The sequence below is a fragment of the Phaethon aethereus genome, assembly GCF_964289735.1.
Source record: "Phaethon aethereus genome assembly, chromosome: 8".
In the NCBI taxonomy this organism is placed as follows: Eukaryota; Metazoa; Chordata; class Aves; order Phaethontiformes; family Phaethontidae; genus Phaethon; species Phaethon aethereus.
The window spans coordinates 4,641,053-4,664,169 of record NC_138584.1 but is presented as its reverse complement, the minus strand read 5'-3'; the positions used below and the strand labels follow the sequence as shown (position 1 = coordinate 4,664,169).

Sequence of the window (23,117 nt, the reverse complement as noted above, 5' to 3'; positions counted from 1 at the left end):
AGAAAAGATATTTTTTTGGGAAACTGATGAACACAGTAAACTTCTCTGTCCAGGGCTCTCCTGACAATTTATACCAAACAGCATGTGTTTTTTCACTTACTATTTTATCAGATCACGACACTACTTTGCAATATTTTTCTTGTTTCTCTAAACAGGAGCATGAGAAGAGGTGCTGGAGTGTTGACTTTAACTTAATGGACCCAAAGCTATTGGCTTCAGGCTCCGATGATGCCAAAGGTATTATCCTTTTTCAGTCTCTGTGCAGAAGGCTTACACTTTGTGTATTCCCTTTGAGGAACAAAAATGTAGTATTTGAAGTAGCTGATTCCTCAGCTGCCCTCAATATTGGAGTTGATGTGGTAATGTGTAAAGATATTACTGAACTGTTCGGATCTTAGATAAGGAGCAGCTTTGGATTAAGATTTCTTGATGCAGTGTTCACATTTTTTGGATAATATGCTCTCTAGCTAGCATTTTCCAGGACACTAAACAAAGCAAAATGTGTTTTAACATTAGTTAAGCTTGTTGAGTTAAAGCCTTGGGGCCTTTCAAAAGAACAGCATGTATTTATTTCAAAAATGAGGCTCTTGGCAGGGGGGAAAGCAGAAGTTAAAAATGCCTGCTGCAGTTCTACCTGTAGCTCTGAATGTTAAGGATTGTGCGCGATGAGAAGCTTCCCACTTCCGCCATGTGCGGTGTGTTTTTCGCAGCTTGAGAGTCCAATGGTGGGCTGAACGAGGGCTTTGGGAGCTCTCCACACTCCAGGCACTGTTTGACAAAGGGCTTTTGGAGAACCCTTAAGACAAGCCCTTTCCCAACATACTAATGAAAAATGTTCCTCTTCCAAGAAGAAATGGGAAATTTCTAAAGAGAGTGATAGCACCGAGCGATGTGTGGTATTCTCCATTCCTGATGAACAAGACTTTATCTGTAATATGTTTATGTTATCAAATTGGATTTTTTTTATCTAATATCAAATTATTTATGTTTACAATATCAAATTAGAGTTATTAAGCAGCAAGAGCTTTAGAGTTCCTTTCCTAGTCAGTGGGGATCAACTCTCCCAGATGGGCTGATACAGCTCTGGACAGCTCTTCGTTTGCTTTGAAATTATAAATGAATTTTTCATAAACATTAAACTTTGCCAGCTGCTCCTCCCTCTAAAATGCTTTTGAATTCTGTTTCAAAAGAAAGCTGTACTAGTGTTCCTCAGTTGCATTCGGCAGTCTTAATGTAGCTGGTAATTCCATATACAAAATGCAGCTTTCATGATTATTTTATATTTAAGGTGTGTTTTAAATGCTTTTGATCCACCAAATGCAGGGGGAAAGTGTAAGTCAGGAGGTTTCTGTGTGCTTAAATGCAGCAGGAGTGAACATTCACCTTGTAAATTATCAGCCTCTTCATCACGTTGCTCCCCACTCGTGCTGTGCATTTGAAAAAGCTTATCTGCCAGGTAGACTTGCATTTATTAGCATGTTAACAAGTTGTCCAGTTTTGCAAAGCCAGCTGCAACCAGAGCTCCTGTCTCGAGTTTAACAGTTCACTTCTGTAATAGTTTCTAAAAGCGTAGTGTTTACTTAGAAATTATTGTAATAAAGTCTGCAGATCTACATCACTTGCATTTCAATTCAGAAAGGTCTTTTGAAGGTGTATTGGGGTTTTGGTGAATAAAACTGGGCTGGAACACTTTATCCTTTACTTCTACCATGGTTTGCCTGTGATTTGCATATGTAGCAAGCTCATTAGAGACAAATGGAGTCCTGCGTGGAAGTGTTTGAAATAAGCCCAGATTTTAGAAGTCTTTAAGACACAGAGCAGTAGTAGCAAATGGCCACCTTGATGTTATAGTCACTTGATGTTATAGTGGCCACCTTATATTTCAGTGATCACATTGCAAGGGTTAAGTGTGAGGAAAAGGTAACATGCATAACAAGTTGTCTTAACTCAAACCTGCCTAACTTACAGTTTTGTCTTTCTGCTTATCATGTTCATGAGGGTTTGCTTGAGTTCTGGCCAGCTTTGGGCACATACAATACACACAGTTTGGCCAGGTACGGCATCTGGTGGGAAATCCAAGTTTTATGTACCCTTCCTGTCCTCTTTTACTTCTCTGCTTGTGTGAGGCCACACTGGCTTTTCTAACAAGAAATCTCAACACTGATAGATACTGGTGTGACCAGAGCGATTGGAGCTAATCTCGCTGCGCTTCCCCGGAAAGCGTGGGTATAACATTTTCCTGTCAAGTGATCAGGACAAGCCAGCAAACAAGTGACAACTTTGCCAGTTCTTCCTGCTTGCCTGTGTATCTATCTGCCTGTCTCTCCTTGGTCTTTTCAAGTTGGAAGCTAATTTTTAAACCCCTTTGTATGCTCGGTAGGCATGTATTGGGGAAGGAGCTTTTAGATGAAGAATTCTAGCATCAGTGCTTCACAGCTGTCTCTGCCAGGGCTTAGGCACAGCACAGGTGGTGCTAACGAATGGAGTGCTATTAGGGATAAAATGATTCTGATACAATTAGAAACAGCATCCTTTGGTCTCAGGACCTGCATTGTCCTCGTTGTTAGATGAAGATAATCCAGGATGCTTATTCATGGAAGATCTTTCTGCTTTAATAGCAGATAATGAGAGCATAAAAGCATTATTGTATTTGAAGTAACTACTGTGTGTATGAAAACCTCACTTTTATCTACAGTTGTCGTGCCCTTCCCTGTTAAAGGGGCAAAGGTAGTTACGTATGTCTATAGGGACCTGACGGTGTACTCCCAACTAGACAGCAGTGAGCAAAATTAAAGTGTTTACTTGTGCTACAAGCAGCTTGGGGAAACAGCACAGCCTTAATTTCAATTATTTTATGCACATAGTTATGGCAGGAGCCATGATTCTCATGTAACTAGGAAAGGGTGAATTTCTGCTCTTGGAGGAGAAAAGATTATTTAATTTTGTGAAGGCAAAATGATGCCATTGAAGTGCCAGGATAGGGCTGGAGCTAGTGTACTTAGCTAACGACTTACAGCTGCTTCTCAACCCAAAATCCCTGTCTGTTCTGGATTGGGAATGTAGTTTAATGGCCATGGTAAAGTTAGCAGACAGAGCAAAATACTTCGTGATGCCATGTGCGTAGAATTTAAGTCTCCACTGGGCCAGAGACCTGTTTTGGAGTGATCAAGCATTTGTTCTCTGCTCTGGGATTGGTTTTGAAGCTCTCTGAAGCTCAAGTAGATACAAGCAGTACTGACAAGTTCAATTGTAGAATGAGTCCTGGAATGTGTCCTTTCTGTAAGCTGTAGTCCCTTCACTATTCCCATCTCAAAATGGAGAGGTGGAACAGAACAGGAGCAACAGAGCTCAACTGCTCTGAGCTGTAGCAAGAGGTTACTTTTCATTGTCTCATGGCAAGCATTCATTTCGTTACATCTAAGGAAAGTAACTTCCACGCTGCCTTGGTAACTGAGACCATTGGTACCGGTCCTACAGCTATTTTTTTATAGTGCCCCTGAATTCAGAGGAGCAACGTGGATATGCAGAGTTGGCTTCGTAAAAAAGAGACATGGCCTTCTAGACAGGGAATGAGCCTGAGAACTGTGGATCAGAGTTTACTCCTCAGCCTTGTTTGAGGACTCTAGAGGATTGTTTGAGGCTTCATTTTTAGTGATACTTCGTTCTTTCAACTTCTGCTGACTTTAACTGGAGGTATAGGTGTTTATTGCTCTTAAAATATCAGGTTGAACTTTCAGTTTGCTCATTTTCCTGGCTAAAAGAAGTTCGATAATTTCCCGGAGATTTGTGGGGTTGTTGGATTCAGTTGGGAATAACTTGAAAGGTCAAGAAGATGCTGGTAAGTTAAAATACCAACCAAAATATCTGTCTGGCTCTGTCTTACACAAGGAGGAGTACCCTGCAGTGATTGCCTGCTGACAGTAAACAGTTTACACCATCCTCCTGACCTACGCAAGGCAGTGGATCAAAAATTTTGCCTAGCAGGGCAATTCAGCAGTTTCCTACTTTCCTAGGGACTCCTGTAATCTGTGCAAATGAGTTTTCTGGTAGCAATATCCTATTCCTGGTTTACAGCTTTTTCAGAGTAACAGCAGGCTCTCCATCGCATGAGCAGATAAGAATTGCAAGAGTGACAGGCTGGATGAAATATCCTTACTATCAGTGTACCAACTGTGTACATCGGCACCTTCAGCTATTGCAGTACAGGCTTCCACCTCTCTTAGTCAGTGTTTACACACAGAACTGTATAGAAAATTAATTTATAAACTTACACATTTGGTGTAAAGCTTCAACCAAATAAAATATCTCAAAGACCTAAACATTTTAAACTGAAAAAGCTGTTCTAGAGGCATATTGTTACTACTTTGGTGAGGGGTAGGCATTTGGCCATGTAGAAGATGTCTGTCTCAGCAGCTGCAGAAATAGGAAACTTGTGCTTTGAGAACCTGTGTTTTAGAAATAGTCAATCTCAGATGGTTGCTTGTCTCCTCAATATTGTGATAACACAATTCTAGGTGTTATCAAGACATCTGTACGTTGTATAATTACTGCCTTGACCTCAGCAAAATTGCTGAAAGCTACAGCAAATAAACCCTACCCTTATGAATTATGCTTTATTAACCTGTCAGTTCTTTTTAAAAAATAATGGGTAGTTCCAGGTAAAACTTGACATGTTTCATTACGTGGTGTTATATGTCGCATATATCCTTTTTTATGGCACTGACTAAGGTATAATTGGAGCCCGGTGTATCCCACAGCAGTTAGATCACAGAAATTGCAGACTCTAATCTGTGTCTGTCAGTTGTAACTAATATTATGATGGCTTTGAACACACAGGTTGACTCTTCACCAGATTAAGTGGCGCAGCTTAAGACCTGGAAACTTAAAAGAAAAAAGGAGCCAAGTTGAAATTGAGCCCTCAATTAGCTTTTACTACAAAACTGAGACCAGATGGCAGTTCGTTTATTAGAGGGGTTGTCAATGAGAGACTTGGCCATTTTGGATGCAACTTTAAATATTGATACCTGGTTGGAAGGCTTTAAGACAAGCCGGTGTGGTTTTAGTACTTGATTTAGGGAGGACATTGCTCTGAACTGTGAGATCATGTAACCTCCCCACATGCCTCAAGTTGAAGCAATGTTGTCTGCCAACAGTGTCCTCTTGTAACCATGGTCTTATTTGCTTCCTATACCATCTCGTCCATAAACTTGATGTCCTCTACTGCCACCGCAACTTAGATTATACATCTCTTGGTGTCTGTTCATTAAAGCAAAGGGAAGTGCTAATGTTTTATTGTTTTGCAAAATTGTCTTTCCTGGCTCTCTTCCCTTCTCCACCCCCAAGCACAAAACACAATGGAGGAGGTATGTCATCCTCATCCAGTCTCAATTGGGAGAAGAGAGCATCTTAAGCCATGCTTGCAAAGCTGTTGGTTTGAAATGTAGCTAGATGTTCAGGTTGAATATTACAGCTCTGGCAAATGAGAATGGATTTTATTTCTGAAAACCAACAACAGGGTGGGTGCTGTTTTCACTGAATTTTACATAATGCTTATATACAAATACTGTATGCATCAGTGTTTGTATTTCTGGTGTATGTGTGTGCTGCTTTATAATGGTTCCAGGCAGCTGTCGGATACCCGCACAGTGCTGTATGTAAAATGATTCCTCAGTGAGCACTGAGCAGTCATGTATTTCCTTTATCCTTGAAGCAGTTCTCCTAGGTATGGTCAGAAATTACACGATTTTGTTGCTTTTCCTTGCTTGCCATATTAAAACATAGGTGCACTAGAACAGAGAACCTGCCAGTGTTCCTCCTTTTCCTTGGCTGTCTAAAACATCCCTGAGTAATCCATGTGGAAGCCTTGCTGCTTCTTCAGAGCTCTTGGGGAAGACGGACCAAGAGGTGACACAGAGGGGCCCTCAGGGGGTGGGGACACACACTATAAGACCACTTACCTCATTTATTGACCACAGTGGGTAACAAGATTCCTGTTCTTTTACCATTTTTGCTCACTTCACCTCCAAAGCTTTCTGTAAAAAAAACAGCAGAGGACCCATTGGCCGCAGATCTGAAGAAGCCCAAGAAGCTGGTGGCAGCTGTTCAGGGCATTAAACCTTCGTGTAGCTCCTATGTGTTCAAACATTGGCTTCAGCTTGCTCCGCTTCTTGCGCAGCACATCGATCGTGATATTCAAGTACAACACAACCCACTCATCGAGGAAAAAGGGGAAGGGAGAACATTTGCATCTTATTTAAGTCTGCCTTGTAGGAAGCAATGGGGCTTGATGCCAGTGTGCTGCCCCTTCACCTGGACCGAGGGCAAAGTGTTTCAGCTGCAGCTTTTAACAGTAAGCTTCGCTACAGGGGGAGTACCTGGAGCTCTTCATCTTTAAGATTAAATGGTACTTGGAAGTGTTTCTGGAGGGTGGGGAAGGCTGTATTTTGAAAAGCGGTTGGTGTTTTCTGTTGCTTGTCCTGTGAAGCACTGGAGTGCTTGGGTAAGAGCTCATTCTGTACCACGAAGCTTAATCAATGTTCACACAGTAGTCTCGTAGAACAGTAGAGTTCCTTGTACCAAGGAAATATATCATCGTAGGAAGCCAGCATACTGATTTCTTTCCTGTCTGTGCCAGTTTCTCAAGAATAAAACAAGTTGTTCTCACTCACTGTGCTCAAGCATACAATTAGGTACATTTATTCTGTGCAAGGCAATTCTGCTGTGGAGCATGGAGGCCTTGCATCCCAGCTAAGAGACAAGGAAGAAAAAGGAGGCAAGCCTTCCTGTTCTTGGTTATATGAACCTGAACTCCAGTAGCCTTAAAGGCTGAGATTCTAACGTGTGGTTATACTCACCTGCTCTGATGTTCTCAGCCATGTGGTATGTGGACTTTCAGCATCTCCTGTGTGTGTGGAGGTGGGCAGAATATTTACAGCGTGCACTTGAGAATGTTCTCAAGCTTAGCAGCCATCAGCACCAACTGACCCTTTATAATCACTAATATCTTGGCAAGTGAGGCTCTTCAGATTCTTATTTATGAAATAACTAGTTTTTATGCCTGTCAGATGAGGTTGATTTTTTTGTTTGTTTGTTTACTCATTTCTCTTTTTCTTTTCTCTAGTGAAGCTGTGGTCTACCAACTTGGACAACTCAGTAGCAAGCATCGAGGCCAAGGCTAACGTGTGTTGTGTCAAATTCAGCCCCTCTTCTAGGTATCACCTAGCTTTTGGCTGTGCAGGTAGGTAAAAGGGGTTTTGGGCAAAGAGATTCTGTTCCTTCCTTCCTTCGTTTCTTATTCCCCCTGAAGTTGTGAGGTTGGCTGCTGTGGCCAGGACTAAGGTGTCTTTGCAGTTACAATGCCTCTGAGTAAGACTTTTCAAGTGTGCAGTCACCCAGAAGACAACATGATACCCAAGTGTCAACTTCATCCTGCGGCCTGACTTTTTAATTTGGGTGCCTCTATCAGAGATAAAAGCTCATGAAAGCAAGTCACCTAGTGTGTTTGAGATCACTAAGGCAACCAGGCAAAGCTCAGCTTTGAGACTCTGATAGCAAAGTTAATGTGTTAACATGGTGATAGTTGTTCTTTCTGATTTATAGTGTTGCTCTATAAATACTATAAAGCCATACTGGGAATTTTAACTGGTTTTACCCGAGGCGTGCTATAGAACAGTGGCTGTGCATGTTTCCCATAGCTGCAACTACAATCCCCGTGGGTGGGCTCGTGTTTTCCTAGGTTGGGCAAAGCATCGCTGTAATGGGTTTTTTTTGAAGTAGTCAGTGGGGAAGGCACAACGAGCCTTTTATTCACTTAGATTAAATAGTTCGTGGTGATAATACAAAGATTTGAGAGCAGAGAGGGTATCGCTTTGAGAGGAAAGCGTTTCATGCTATGCATGCAGCAACTGAAACTCGGAGGTACCTATAAATGTTTAACCAACTCTGCATTTTCTTTCTCCTCGGGGAGTTTTAATGCACTTGTAACTAGATGTTCCGATGACATTTGCTGTCTCTGGACTTCAGGAGATACGTTGAGTGTTCTTGCAACCGCTGGTTTTCCATTTCGTTTAGGTGTTCCCATTTCCAGGCTGGTTCTGTTTAGATTGTGACTCTTAGGAGGAAAAATAAATGTGCATTTTGATACACGGCAAAAAATGGATTCAAGTTGGAGTGTAAAATATTGACTTGCTTGACAGGGATCTCGCTGAAGTTTAGTAAATTACATGCAAGAATAGAATTGAATTACAATACCTACTAGCTGCATTTGAATGAAGGGGGCTATCTGTGAAAGGCTCTTAGGGAGAGATGAGAGCACCAGTTCCGAATGGATCAGTCGCTGATTAAAATAGATATGTAAAAGCCCCACAAAACAAAATTCTTCCTGATAAGTCAGTAACTGGGATTGCTTTCCACCTGAAAGGCAGAGAGAGGGGGGATAAGGCACAGATAAATCTATGAAGGCTTTCAGAGCTGTAGGGCACGTGGGGTGGAAGCAGAGAGGAATGTCTCTGTGCTCGTGCCTCACAAACCGTGATGGGCTCATCTTCAACAAGGGTGTTTGGGAAAGGAGAATGAGCAAGCACTAGGAGTTATGTGGAGCTCTTAGGTGACCACATGTGCATTTCTAAGATTTAGAGAATACTGAGGGGTAAAATGGTATTTGTACTGGGGAAGAAGGCATAGGAGGGAGAGAAGATAAAATCTTAAAAGTGTTTACATCTGCTTGATGCTTGGTAATTGAGTCTCTAAATAAAAATTAAAATAGGTATTTAACTATGATTGCTGAAACAATTACGTGGAGTAATTGAACTGATGGGAATGACTTCCCACAAAGGAATTCTAATTGATCTTTCGGCCATAAATGCATGTGAAAAAATGCCTTATGAAATGAAAAGAAATTCTGGGATCCTGAAAGATGTTGTTTCTGAACTCTTTAAAAAAAAAAAAAAACAGAGGAAAGAAATGAGTGCCTACTTTCATCTAGTTGAAGATGTCCCTGCTCATTGCAGGGGGGGTTGGCCTAAATGACCTTTAAAGGTCCCATGCATCCCAAAACATCCGATGATTCATACTTTGTGTAGTTAACCAGTCCTGTTCAATGTGTTACGATGGTGACAAAGGTTTTTCCTCCATCAGTTTCAGCTAGTCTTGTTTACTAATTTCATTTAGTCTGTGGAAAAAACAATGTAACTTGTAAATAGTGTATTTTGTCATGTGGGCTATAAAATTAATAAAGGAAGAGTCAAAGCTGGTTTCCTTGAGTAGTATTTAATAAAAAAAAGGGGGGGGCGGAATTGAGCACACTGATACGGCCATTCTTGTTTGCCCCCTGTAGAAATAAAGATGAGCATTGCAAAAGACTAAACCATAATTCAGTGACAAGTGTCGTGGGCAATTTTAGAAAGTTGTCCTCTCTGCCTTGGTTTGTTCAGAGGTTTCAGTTTTGAAAATTAATGTCTCAATTACTTTTTTCAGTGATTTATTCAATGGTAAAAAAGCAGAGGTTTTCTAGCACTGCACACCCAAGATGATTTTGTACAGTATCTAGGCAGAAGTGCTGCTCCTGTCTATAATCTGTTTTATTTGTTGATTTGATGGAACTTAATGCTATATGTGTGTGTGTATATATATTTATAGCTTAAGGCTTGATGAGATAAGCAATTGATGAAAAGGTTGGTGTGGGGGAAAAGTAAAAAGTATTGGTACTTAATATTTGAGATGTAAAAGGAGGAAGTAAATAGATTTGATACACTATTATTAAGTTACTAAACGTAGGTGTTTCAGTTCTCTCTCTTTTTCTGTACACAAAATAGCTTGCAAGCTAGCATGCCTTGGTTTAGAAATGCAGTTATGACTACAAGCCTCTCTTTTTTTCCAGTGCTAATATTTTGAAATTATGAATTATGATTTTCCAATTTTCATTTTCTGTTTTTATTTTTCTCTTGAGAGTCTTTCTTAACCACCCATACAGCTGCAACACCTTTTCGTAAGGTCTTGTTCTTATGCCTTGCTTACAGAAACGTTTTCCTCTGCCCTTGACAGATGCGTCTTGCCCGCTTGCATCCATCTATTCAGAATGCCTCTTTGAAGCGGGGTTTCCTAATGAGATGCTTCAACTAGATCAGCATGTGAATCTCTGTGCTGGTTCCCCCTTTGCATTCTCCTCAGAAATAGGATGGCTATCCTAAGGTCATTTCTGCCCTGTCTCCAGTTTATGTATCCCTTCTCAATTGTTAGTAGAACCTCGGCTGTTGGCTCACCTCTCTACCAGTGATGCCACATTGTTGTCCATGGGTAAAATACTCGGAGAGGTACCTTTTGTGCTTTCTCCAATTTTAGAACTCCCTTTTACAGAAAAAATAGGAAGGAAGGTACTTAGAAGTCCCATAGAGGTCTATCTGCACATGTGGTATGATTTATGTGAGCAGCAGCCTATTGAAGTCTTCTCCTTGCCCTTTTGTTCCCTGTGTGATTCTATCTGCTCTGTCCAGGGGCTTTTTGGGGTGGGGTGGAGGGGATCACTTCTGGATGTCGGGTGCTGAGTGCAACGGCAGCCTGGCTCGTGGCTGGGTCCCTCAGCCATACTGCAGTGTAGGTAGCCACAGTCATTGTACCAGAGCTTCAGGGCCCTGTAAGTAATCCTGAACCAGAGATCCTGGTTTTAAAGCAGCACTTCCTCCTGCAGCCAGTTTGCATGCTGTATTGTCAAATAAATAGGAGCGAACCAAAGGACTGTGGTGACGGATTTTGAAGCAAGGCCAGGCTGCAAACCCTGTGGCACAGTCAGTGAAATGGGGGTTATTGCTCCACCAGCTTTGAGATTTTCTCCCTGATGAGACTTACGTTGACTCTGCTAGACTGCTCACTGCTGTTCGTATCGTACTCCTCCTCCTTCGTGGAGAACATCCCATTCCCCCTTGTGCCGAGTTCCTCTGCGGGTCCCTGCCCACCATTGGCAGCAGCAGGAGAACATGAAGCGACTGCCTTGAATGATGCCTCCTGAAAAGGACATGATGTGGGTTGGAATTGGCATTTATGTGGATTTCTTGGTCAAATCCTCTTGTGCTTCAGTATACCTGTTGGTAAACATGAGTAGTGATCATGGAAGGAGTTGCAGTGATGCTTTGAATTAGGTGTAGCCATGGTCAAAAGCATTGTTAGATTGTGTATCTCCATATGGAGAACTTTCCTTTCGTAGAGAGTACTGGGTTGGCCTCAGATGCCATAGAAAACCGTGCTTCAATTGCCACTATAGAAGCAAATCCTAGCATTACCATCTAATATGGATGATATATATGTTTCTTTTCTGGGCTCTTCACTCTGAAAGCTTTTAGATGACCAAAAGATCATTTTGGTAGCTTAAAACAGAACAAATGAGCAATAAACTGGAAATAGACCCTATACAAGAGAGGAATGGGTATTTGGTTTGGGAAATAATTCTCTTAAAATCAGACAGGCACTTCAGGTGAGAAGGAAGCCAGCGCATCTGGCTGCAGCCTGATAAAATCTGTTGCAGTGGAGAGGGCACATAAAGAAGAAAAGATCTCTTTTGTCTGTTACTTTAATAAAATATTCTATTTGCATGCTTACTGAATTGAAACATTGTGCAGTATAAACTGTAATCACTGCCGAATACAAAATCAGGTAATTTTGTGGTCTTTTCCTCTTTTTAAAAATAGATAGGGTTTTATCCTGAAATTAGCTATATAAATCATGACTGAAGTTGTTATTGTTCTGCCTCAGCAATAGCACTGATGCCCTCTACCCATATATTTTCTAGCAGTACCATTTCTCTGCTTTTTTTTTTTAAAAAAAGTTGAAAATGCATGCAGTTTGCAGCTTGAATGTCCAAGTTGTGCAGTCTGGGTGAGATCAGACTGTCTGCTAACTCTGAGCTAAGCGTAGCTATTGATAGTAGCGATGCTTTATTCCCAGCATGCTGTAATACTGTCAGCAGCTACCACTGACCTTTTTATTTCCCATATATTACGCAGAAATCATGTCATCAAAACTTCAGATTCCTGAGTTCTTACACTAGATGCATCATCCTCTTGCATGCTATATTTTTTTTTTTCCCCCTGTAGGACCCACAAATCTGGCAGGCTGGATTGGGGATGAGAGGGGTTCCCCAGGGCTGCAGAGATGTGGGACAAGAGACTACCTTGCTCTCCAGGAGCTTCACAAAATAAGTGGAAGCAGCGGACAAGTACAGATGGACAAGGGAGAGCAGCAGAACAGCTGCAACATGGTCAGAGCTTAAGGTTTTGCTGGGTTAGTTTTAACCCTCATCTGGTCTCCAAATGGCTTCACTGCATTGTCACAAGCTCTTGGCAGTGTGGATTTAGATGAAGTGACCAGGGCAGGGAAAATCTGGGGCAGTGCTGATCCATCTTTGTTTTACTACTTACAGCCTCAGAGTTTGAGACTGCCTGCACTGGGGATACTATACTGCATCCTGAACATTCCCAGTTTTGCTCTTCTGCCTCTTCCTTCATACTGCCAATTGTGTGACCAAAACTGAATTGCCTTTTTTCAGGATTAGCTCATGCCCTGATTGTAGAGCACTAGTGCCAGCCCCAGACAGGCTTTTGGCAGCCTGAGTTGAGATCAGTGTTAGCTACCAAGGCGTGAATCCTCACTGAGCGTGAGGTCTTCTCCCCATGCTGAGGTTTCTCCCCTTTCTTGCCTGCTCTGTCTCTCCTGATTCCCTTCCCTGCTTGTACAGTGACGCTGAGCAAGAGCACTTCCCAAGAAAGCGCTTTGCCTTTAAAGAAGGTTTTGCCCTTCCCCAGCAGGTTTTGCATGCTTTTTAAAGATCTTCCCTGTGCACCACCCGCAGCATTGCAGAATGGCATTGTGCTCTGGCTTCGAAAGCTGCCGCCTTTCTCTCATTGTTGGACAGTCACTAAACTAACGATACTGGTCCACAGCACCCAGCATGCCAAAGGGCCCCTGTTTCTATGTCAACAGCTTTGTTTTCACTTCCGACTATTTACCAACCCCTTCAGATCTCTGCATTGCCCTGATGCACTTACAGTTCAATGTCACATGTGGCTTCTTTAGCAAAATTGAACAATGCTGATAATATACCTGGTGTCCAAGCGGGACCACTTTGGAGACCATTCTTGTCCAGTGGAATATTGATTTTTCTGCTGCAGTAACTGGAGCAGTGATTCTTCTTTTCCAAACATCTCTCTGTAGAGCTAGCCTTTCATGCTGCCTCAGATGTGGGTGACTTGCCTGGCTTGTCACTCAGCTCAGAAGAATGATGTGATATTAATGACCAAGAAAGCAGTGTGCCTTTTTGGAAGAGAATTAATGTTTTCCAGCTGAAAGCAAGGTCTTACCTTAATAGATTCTCATGGGTAAGTACTCCACTCTGTTGAAAGCCTGCAGTGACTCAGAAATAATCTATTTGTGTGAATATATGACATGTTTAGGGTGGAGTTAGGCAGCTTCTTTGAGTTTAAGCTACAAGATTACCTTTAGCGTATGAATTGAGCGCCGTACTCAAAGGCACAGACAAAGGTTTGGTGTTTCTTTCAAGCCCATGGGAAAACTTCACAGCAGTGCTTAAAATTCAGCCTTTATGAAATCAGTATGGCATGCAGCAGTCCAGGGCTTGCCCATTACTTGTATTGGACTTTACCTGCAGGCTGTCTTGTCTTTATGCAGGCATTCAATAATCTTCCTCTAGTCAATGATCTCTGAGGCTATTGGCAGGGGAAGTAGGGGACAAGGTCCATGTTTTGGAAGTGCACAGTTGTCTCCTTATAATTTAAACTCCTTTCAGAATTCATTGCAAGTATTTCATTTGTTGTAATCTTTGAAAGCATCTACAGCACTTCAATCAGTTCAGGGTCGTTGTGAGGAATCTGTATTTTTGGACGGTGTGGTTGTGATCGTATTTCTGTGTTGACAGTACTTACTGTGGGGGATGCACTGAGCTTGATGGGATTGTTTAGGTTACAACACCATCTTGACGGTTTGACTTAAGTTATCCCCCCTTCTTGGGTGCTGGGATGTAACTGAAAGTGAGGTATCGAACTGTACTTTCTGCTGTCCTGGTGAAGACAATCTTTCTGGCCCTGGTAGGTAGCTCACATTCTGCTTCTGCTTAGGACTGGCAAGCAGGAGAACTGCAGGTATGCCATGTTATTTAAGCCTACAATGTTTGCAGTTAAGCTGACTTGCCTGTATCTGCGCATCAGAGATGCTACCAGGTCAGCCAGACACTACACAGTATTGTCCTGCCTTGCTGCAACTGCTTCCTAGGAAATCATGATGGGACATGAAACTACTTACAGGTATGCAGAACATGTTGCACCTGCAAATTTCACATAAACTTCAGAAAAAAACCTCTATAACTTTCTTTAGTTGCACAGAAAAAGTAGTCTCTGACGTGTGGGATAACATGTTTTTAACGAATAGTGAGTAACGATATAAAGACCTATTGGGAGTTTACAAACTTTATCCCAGAGGTCATCACACTTCAGTAACAAGTGAACGAATAAAATGAACTTGAAAAGCTCCATTTGATTCTCTGGAGAAAAGGATAAATCTGTCATTAGCATAAATGAGCGTGCTAATTGTTTGCTTAAATATTCTTTTCCTGAACATTTTGTCTTACGACTGGCGTAAAAGTCATTTAGTCAATGTTACAAAATTCAAATTAAAATTGAAATGAGCCTTGAAATTCAGGAACAGAATAGGCAACTCAAGATTCATCTTTTCCTCAGAATGCCAAATTGCTCTTGCTGCTAGCTGTTGCTCTATTCCTTGGAGCTTAATCTTTTCCAACCTCGGCAGTTTCCAAAGCTGCAGTTTCTCCTGGTAGCTCATTTAAAGGAATTGCTTGTTGGAATGACATCGTCTGTAATGGCTTCCTGTGTTACCTCCTGTTCAGACGGCTGCGTAGATTAACTGTTCAGCCTTTTATGTGGGTACTGTGCACATTTAGACTTTCATAACATATACTACTCTTTCCATGCAAACTGGTGAAGATTGCCACGTTGCATAGGAAGATCTGTAACCTGCAAATGTCACGTGGGCTCTCATCTTGAAGGCATCTTTCCATAGTATCTGAGCATCTAAGCATTGCATGTGTTTTTAAGAGGAGGGTTTTTGAACGCTTGGGCTAGGTTGAGAGGAGTTCCTCTAAAGAGACACTGTCAGCTAGTTGAAGCTCAAGAAGATGACAAAGTAAGAGTGTAGATATGTGTGCAAATCTAGTCCATCTTCATATGACTTTTTCCATTGCCTAGCTAGTGTACATTGCCTCTTTTCCACGTTGGATACCTGTGTATTAGCAGGTACTTTCCTATGCTTATTTCCTTCTCTGTATAAGCCACCAGATCCTTGGGGGTTTGGTTTAAGCATTCTTATCTGAAGCTTCAATATTAGCGATTGTGATGCTATATTTAATATCTGTCATCTCTTCCAGTGGAGTCTGCTTTGAGGGCAGATTAGGTAATTAATCGGATCACCATTACCAGAACCAGTAAAAGAAAGCTTCTATCTCCTCAGGCTACTGAAGCAAAATGTAGTTCTGGACCAAAATCAGGTTTGATAATTTGGCAAACCTGGATCCTCAGCTGCATATTGTAATGCATATGGCAGCAGCCTGCACTTTACCTAGAGCCAGTGTGATTGCTGTGAAGCCAGTTTGGTTCTTTTTGTATGATGTTTGCTGATACGACAAAAACCCTAAAGGTGTTGTTTCATAAACATACTCCTAAAATCTTTGGGAAGATGTTCCTCTGTGTATCTACCTTTCTTAATATCTTAGGCCCTTATCTACATGATTTTGACCTCTTGGAGCATGTGGTCCCTAGGAATCTGACTGTGCTGCCCTTTCCCTCCATCACAGCTTCATGACCTGCAGAACCGTGAGTCATTCAAGAACCAGAGCTGGCATGGGTTTGCAGTAAGAGCAAATACTGTGTGCAATAAGTATCTTGAATTAGGAGAGATCTGCTCAGCAAATGAGGTAGTGCTTTTGGTTTTGATAGTTGTATCCAACAGCCACTGTACAAATGAGAGACCTTATCGCTCTCTACAACTACCTGAAAGGGGGTTGTGGCGATGAGGGTGTTGGTCTCTTCTCCCAAGTAACTAGTGATAGGACAAGAGGAAATGGCCTCAAGTTGCGCCAGGGGAGGTTCAGATTGGATATTAGGAAAAATTTCTTCACTGAGAGGGTGGTCAGGCGTTGGAACAGGCTGCCCAGGGAGGTGGTGGAGTCGCCATCTCTGGAAGTGTTCAAAAAACGTGTGGATGTGGCGCTTCAGGACATGGTTTAGGGGACATGGTGGTGCTGGATTAATGGTTGGACTTGATGATCTTGAAGGTCCTTTCCAACCTAGTGATTCTGTGAAATAAGAATCCTGGTGCTCACGTGAGAATTTTCAGAACTTCAGAGATGTAGTCCATTTAGACAGCACGGGTTGAAGCACCTTTTCTGTAAAATTACTGTCCTTCACATGTTCTAGGTGTCTTGCAACTCATTTTGGACCTTAACCTGTGTGCACTACTGCATGTAGAGTTGTACACATTACATAGTCAAGCAGAAAAGTTGGATTAAAAGTCTGGGTTAAGAGTACATAATTTTTTTTCTCTTTCAGACATAAAGAATTAATTCTTCCAAAAGTTGCAGGTTGTTACTGCTATTGTCTTCACTTATTTTGTAATATTAGTAAGTCTTTAAGTGTACTGAATATTTTGTTTTTCCAGCAGTCTGATAGAAGGCAATCTTTGAATTGCACAAAAACCAGCCATCCCTTATTCCTGTGAGAAATCTCTGTAGCTCTTTAAAACTATAAAATTCAAAGTTTCAAAGGAGTTCTAGAGAAATCTGTTGTGCTTCCTGCTCGCATCAGATCCCTTTTCTCAATTGATGAAGATCTCTAATGTTTTATGCCTCCTCCTTTTCTCCTTAATATGAGACAAGTTATTTAGGGTGGAGGTTTTATGGGCTGCTGTGTCAAAAGCTTTAGACAAGTCAGTAAAAAAAAATGTCCCTAGTGTGTAAAGACCATTATCCATAACCTGGTAAATGTCATCTGTAACTTCAAGCCATAGGGAATCTGTCAAATACAAAGGTTAAAAACCCAGTTGGTGGTTCCCATCGAGGCTGCTGTTCCCCTCATCTGTTCAGCAGAGGGAGATATAGATCTTTAGTGAAATGCTAGTGTTGATACACTTTTTTCTAAAATAAAATAGTACATTTTGTGGTAGTAAGAGATGAAAATCACTGGCTGAAGCAGGGTACAGTCTCCCCTGCAGAGCTCTGTTGAAGTATTTTTGAGTGCTGTCACATTCCTGAGCCTCTCCTTGGTAGAAGGAAAGGTAGAAGGTGCTTATTATGCTGTTGGTTTTGCCAGAGGTTAAACTGAGGCTATCAGATGTGTTTAATCTCAGCTCTCTTGAATTCGGTTTTCATGAGTGGACTTTTCTCATGTTGCTTCCTTTATCATCCAGTCTGCTAAACAGAATGCTGTTAGGCATTTTCCTGCTTCCCAGAGCTGTGCTCTTCCTTCCTTTAAATGAAAACCTGGCTGGATTTGTGTTGGATTCCCTAAATATGATTTTTTGGAGGCTGGATTTGTATTGGATTGCCAAAATACGATTTTTGGAGGGTGTTGCCCATCATTTGTATTGCAGTGTAGGAAAATGAGATTGAGTTGTCATCCCCAAATACCCGTGTGCCTTTCTCTGCATTAGAAACTTCCTTTGATCTCCTCACTAACATCATGGGCTTTGTGGCTTCCTCACTAAAAAAGTATTTGTTTTAAGATTTTGCCACCAGCAGAGTAACTCATACAGACCTTGCGTAGTCCTGCTGTAAGGGAAAAGCACATGGGGGGAGGCTTTGACCTGCAAGGAAAGTACCTGTTGAATGCTCTTCCAAAGTTCAGTCCCTCTTTGGGTGGCTGTTGAATTTTTTGACGCCTATGAAGACGGGGCATGTGGGAGCTCCCTGGGAGGCTGGTACAACAGTGTTTGAGACCGCTTGTCTAGACAGAACTCCGATAGCAAACATGAAGTACTGCATCCCAAATCATCTCGGGCACACACATGAAATACAAAATAAGGGCGTTGTTCCAGCTTGCTGCTGTGGACCGGAGCATTCCTTCTAGAAGAGATTGCTGAGATTCCCCTAGGGCAACAGAAGATGGTTATTCAGAGAAAACCTGTTGCTTTACTGCAAAGGGAACTTCAGGTAAAATAGAGGAGGAAAAAGCAAATGCATCAAATGGGTAATTTTGTCTTAGTTATAGAAACAAAGTACTTGCAATTTCTGCTGGAACAGAAAACTGAATACAAAGCCATATCCAGCAAACATTTTAATGTGCTTGTAACAATGCCTGTTGGGATAAAATTTTTTAGTTTGATTGTTTTTTGGTTTTTTAAGGGAAGGTGTATATACAGGAAAAATAAAAAAAAATACAAGTTAGCTTTACCCATGCTGCAGTGTTCTACAGGAAGATGTTGGGGTGAAATGGATTTATTTCTGCTCTCTCCTCCATGTGATTTGTCATGCTGCAAGCAGAAAACAGCACACTGCATTCTTCAGCAAAATGCTCCGGATAGTTTTGTTTGTCAAAGGTTCTTTGCTTCGGGCCGTATCAACCCTATTTTGAATCCCCTTTCTTACAGAAAGGGAAATGGTTTGTAAAGAGGGCACTGATGTCAGCTCACTGCTGTTGATATTATCTAATTTCTTCAGAAAAATTCTGTGTTAATTTTTGGTGCAGGCCTTAGTTTGCTTGAATTCAAGTCTACTTTGTTTCTTGTCCCTAATGCATTGTTGCATTTTCTCTTTTCCCAGAGCATCTATTTCCTTTACATAGTGGAGACTATCTCCCTGTCTTCTCTCCCTGAAATGGCTTGTGGTAGTCTGAAGCCTGTGCTGATCATATCCCATCCTGGTATTGCTCTGTCAAGTGATAGAAATATCTTTATAGCGTTTTATTAGCTGGAAGGCTTCCTCACTGTTCTTTGCCGAATGCCCAAATGCCACCCTGCATTTCTGTTGCTGTACTAAAGACCCTTTTTTTCCCCTCCATACACTCTCTTCAGCCATGGAAGAGACCCAAGATTAAAAATAGTCTTTTTTTTGTGGTCACTGCATGAAGGTTCGCCTGTCACGTTGAGTTGAATTATTCCCAAATAATGATGCAGTCTTCAACTGTCCGATGTCCCCAGTCTTCTCTCCAGAGCAGCAAGACCTGCATATGGATGTTCAAACTCCAGTCTGCCTCTCTGCCATAGGGGAGTTTAAATCTTCACCCGAAGCCACCTCCGTTGCATGAAGGTCTCTAAGTGCTGTTGTCTCATAGAACAGACTTGGCAACAGTTAAAGTCCAGCAGTTCTCCATTTTCTTTTTTATTAGTAAGGGAAAAGAATAAATAATTAAAGGAGAACTGAGGTTGTGTGGCAGTGCCTTGTGCCACCCCCATCACATCGGAGTCGGTAGACAAAACCTGAAAGGTCTGAGAACCCAGATGCTCTTGCAGCAAAACATAGCCTAAACGTTAATGCTGTAGTGCTGAGAGGTGGGCCAATGCCTTTCCTTTCTTATGTCAATAGCAAATAGCTTAAGCAAATTTGAATAAAAAAATTTCTTCTTAATCCTTTGACATAAGAGTACTAAGCAGCTGAGACGAGGGAAGAGTTTACAGAATGGAAACTCTGTCTTTGGAAATACTCAGAGCTTGACTGAGTAGGACCCTCGAGGACAATTATTTAACTTGGAAGTTGCATCCAAATTCGCAGTTGTCCCTTCTTTGGGCAGGAAGCTGGACTGGCTGGATTCCAGAGGTCCCTTCCAGCCTACATTATTCTGCGACTTTCAGGGCCCTTGGGCAAAAATGGATTTCAAACAGAAACTGCACTCTGCACAGGATTAAGTTTCACTTTGGGCTTCCTCATAATTAAGTCCTGAGTTGTCTTTTCACCAGCCTTTGATATCGCTGCCTTTGTGGAGAGACTCAGTGTGGAGGTACGTAGAAGATCCACTGGAGAGGATCCACTTCCTTATTAATAGCTTTTTAGTTAGTCTCTAAGTAACTGTGCAGCTGGTTAGATGGCTTCGAGGCCAAGAGAATGCTGAGGCTTTTGTAGGTCTCCTCTCAAGTTAGAGGAAGTCTATTTTAAAGTGTTTTGTCTTCAAGGTTTGGGTTCTGATAGCAGCTGTCTGTCTCTTCTCAGGTTTTTGAGAAAGAGCAGCACTTGTTTCCCTGGCCCTGTTCAGGTTTCTGTAAGGACCGAGGCATCTAATGTGCCAAGTCATCTTCAGTGTACTGCAATGCAATGCACTGTAGTACAGTGTACTACTGTTGATGTAAGTTTATTTTTAAATCAGGATGTTGTCCCTTTCTATCTCCTCCTTCTTTCTCCTCACTAACAGAAGAAGAAAATTTTTAACAGTGAAAACTGAGGTTGCACGTGAGCCTCCTGATTGTTTCCATTTTTAGTCTAGCCAAAGGCTTTACCTCTGAGGATGCAAGCTTCCTTTGTATAGCAAGAAATCACACCAAGCCTGAATGAAGGAGATGTTTGGTTAACCCATCTTGATGTTAAAGTTCTGTTCTTCTAGTGCTTGTTTATCTACATTCAACAAAAATGCATTAAGGTGGCTTGCCCTCTCCTTCATGGAGTGCCACTTAAAGGAAGGACAACTTGTACTCTTTCTTTCACCCAGAGGCACTGGAAATGCAAGCTTTGGTTTGACCCACTGAGCTCTGGACACGAAGGCATAAAGATATGATTGTATTTTCCTGCTAAACAAGTTGCCTGGATACAATTCTAGGTAGCTTTGAAGGCTTCGTTCTGGCCACTCTGTGTTGAGTAATCTTGCTTACGCCTCGTACACAGAAGAGAAGCAAGTGAAAGGAAAGATTGATTTCTATAGATAGCTGTTTAAATATAAATAATTGGATTTCAGCTAACCCCTTCAATATGTATTGAGCAATGTGGGCTTCCTTTAGGATCTCTGAAATAATTTTTTTAACCAGTGAAAGTAGAAATGGAATCAAACTCCCCAAAATCATGCCTCTCCTATTTCTGACTAAAGATATTTTATGGGATTTTTTTGTGCCCTGTTATTTTATTGCTTTTCTGGTTTCTTTGGGATAACCTAATTGGAGGCAAGCAGAGGTATTTTGCACCAAATTTGCTCTGGCTCAGTTTAAATCTTGTTGAACAAGTCATTTAAGTACGCCCCTCAGACCGTAAGTGTCTCTTACTCCTGCTGTCCTGAGTTTCACCAGTGAAAACAGGCAGCCTTGATCCAAACTTGAAGTGTAAACAGACAAAACTGAGGGAATCGTTAACTGGGGACATGAGTTACTAGATGCAACAAATCAAATCATCATGGTCAAAGAAGCACAAGAGAAACACATTAAAGGTTACACTCTAGCCTGCGCTTCTGTTTCAGTAAAACATCTGCAGAACGAGGCATGCAGGACTGCAGGCTGCAGCCAGAGCATTAATATATGAAATTAATTTGACCTCTGAGTTTGGTATTGAAGATCTGTCATTTTAAAAAGTCCCAAATGTGCTTTGCTAACAGAAGTCTTGTAACAGATCACTTAATTAACATCTGGCTCCCCACCCCACAACTTTGGTTTTCAATACAGGCATCTTCTTGGCTGTAACATTCACCTAACATGTGGCAGTGAGCACCACTTACATTCTCAGGTCTATAAGCACTGAAAAATCAGAGTAATGTAAATTATTTATTTTTTTGAATGGATCAATAATCTAAATATTGAACAGTTGAGAAATACACGTTTCTAAATGATTGAAATAAGAAAAATGATCATTGATTCTCCAGCAATTCAGTTTTCCAGAGGAGAGCCACAGCACCTTTGTATGCAGCTCCTGGGATTTTCTAGTTGTTACATCCATTGAATATTAAACTGTTGCATTGCAGGTAAATTTTTGTTTTGCTGTCCTTGCCTTGATATCCTTTAAGTAGTAGTTCTTGGTCAAAAAAAAAAAAAAAAAAAAAAGCCTTGGGGGGTCTGTGACTTAGCTCACGCTGTAGACTGGTTAGTATTCGTGGTGAAGATGAGTGTGAAGCACATGCCCTGGAAGGTGAATGTTACTTGGAATTGCTGGGTACCTGGGGAGTTAAATCACTCTGCTCTTTGAGTTGTGTGTGTTGCTATCCTGATGCACCAGTACTCAGTGAAACAAACTGCTGCTGTGTGATACTCTTCGCTAACCCTTGCCTTGCTCTTTCTGGAGCTGCTGCCTGTCGGTACACTTTAAGAGCTTTGTAATAGGTGATGTGAGCTTAAAGGCTGCTAGTAACAGCTGTTTTGTGAATTTTATTAACAAATCTAAGTGTAAGGAAAATCACTTTTGGCAAAAACAGATTTTGCCTTCTTTTGGTTATTTTTTTGTTTAAACAACTAAAAATCCGAGAGCAATTCCATCTTTCTGAACAGGTCTGAAATTACCTAAGACACTGCTGGCTCCATTAGCAGTTCCCAGCTCTCTTTTTTTGGGTTTTTTGGGTTTTTTAAGTTTTTAACCTCATTTCCTAAGATCACGTAACCGCATCATCAGTTTGTTTGCTGTGTCCCTATGCCTGCAACCAAGCTGAGTCCAAGGATGAGGCTGAGAAGGTGCTGATCACTTTGCCTTGTATGTCGCAAAACCATCCTTCCCTTTCACCCTGCTCCTGCCAGCTGGAGCCTTGTGAATTTATGAGCTGCCGAGCAGCGAGGGATGCCGTCCTTTGCTGACACGCAGCTTCTAGTTACTGAAGAGGTGGTGAGATCTTTTGGAAGTTTGGAAAAGTCTAAATTCTTGATTGGTTGTCACTAGATGGCTCAAAGGTGAAAGCGGCAGTGTCTTAACGTAAGTAAGCAGTTTTTGAGTGTTCTGGAAAAGCACTGCTTAAAAACTCAGGCTTCTGTTCAGAGACCTCTCAGCCACAGTGAGAGAGCTTAGCTGCCCTTTTTGCCCTCTGAGATCACTTAAAAAACCCTAACATATATAATAAAATATGACCTGCCAGCAAACATTTGAAGTCAGAAAGTGCAGCAGCAGAATTCTGTCGTGCTCAGCTTCTGCAGTGACGTTGAACTAGACAAGAACTGCT

The 23,117-nt window shown here is 41.6% G+C and overlaps 1 protein-coding gene across 1 annotated transcript in view; it reads left to right on the top strand.

Moving 5' to 3' along the window:
- The window catches only part of COP1 (COP1 E3 ubiquitin ligase), a gene marked incomplete at its 3' end in the record, with an annotated part of 127,288 nt that overhangs the window by 64,373 nt on the left and 39,798 nt on the right, over positions 1 to 23,117 (top strand). The window contains exons 14-15 of the mRNA XM_082002726.1: positions 156 to 237; positions 7,121 to 7,237. Coding sequence (XP_081858852.1) covers positions 156 to 237; positions 7,121 to 7,237 — 199 coding nt within the window. The remainder of the gene's footprint in view (positions 1 to 155; positions 238 to 7,120; positions 7,238 to 23,117) is intronic.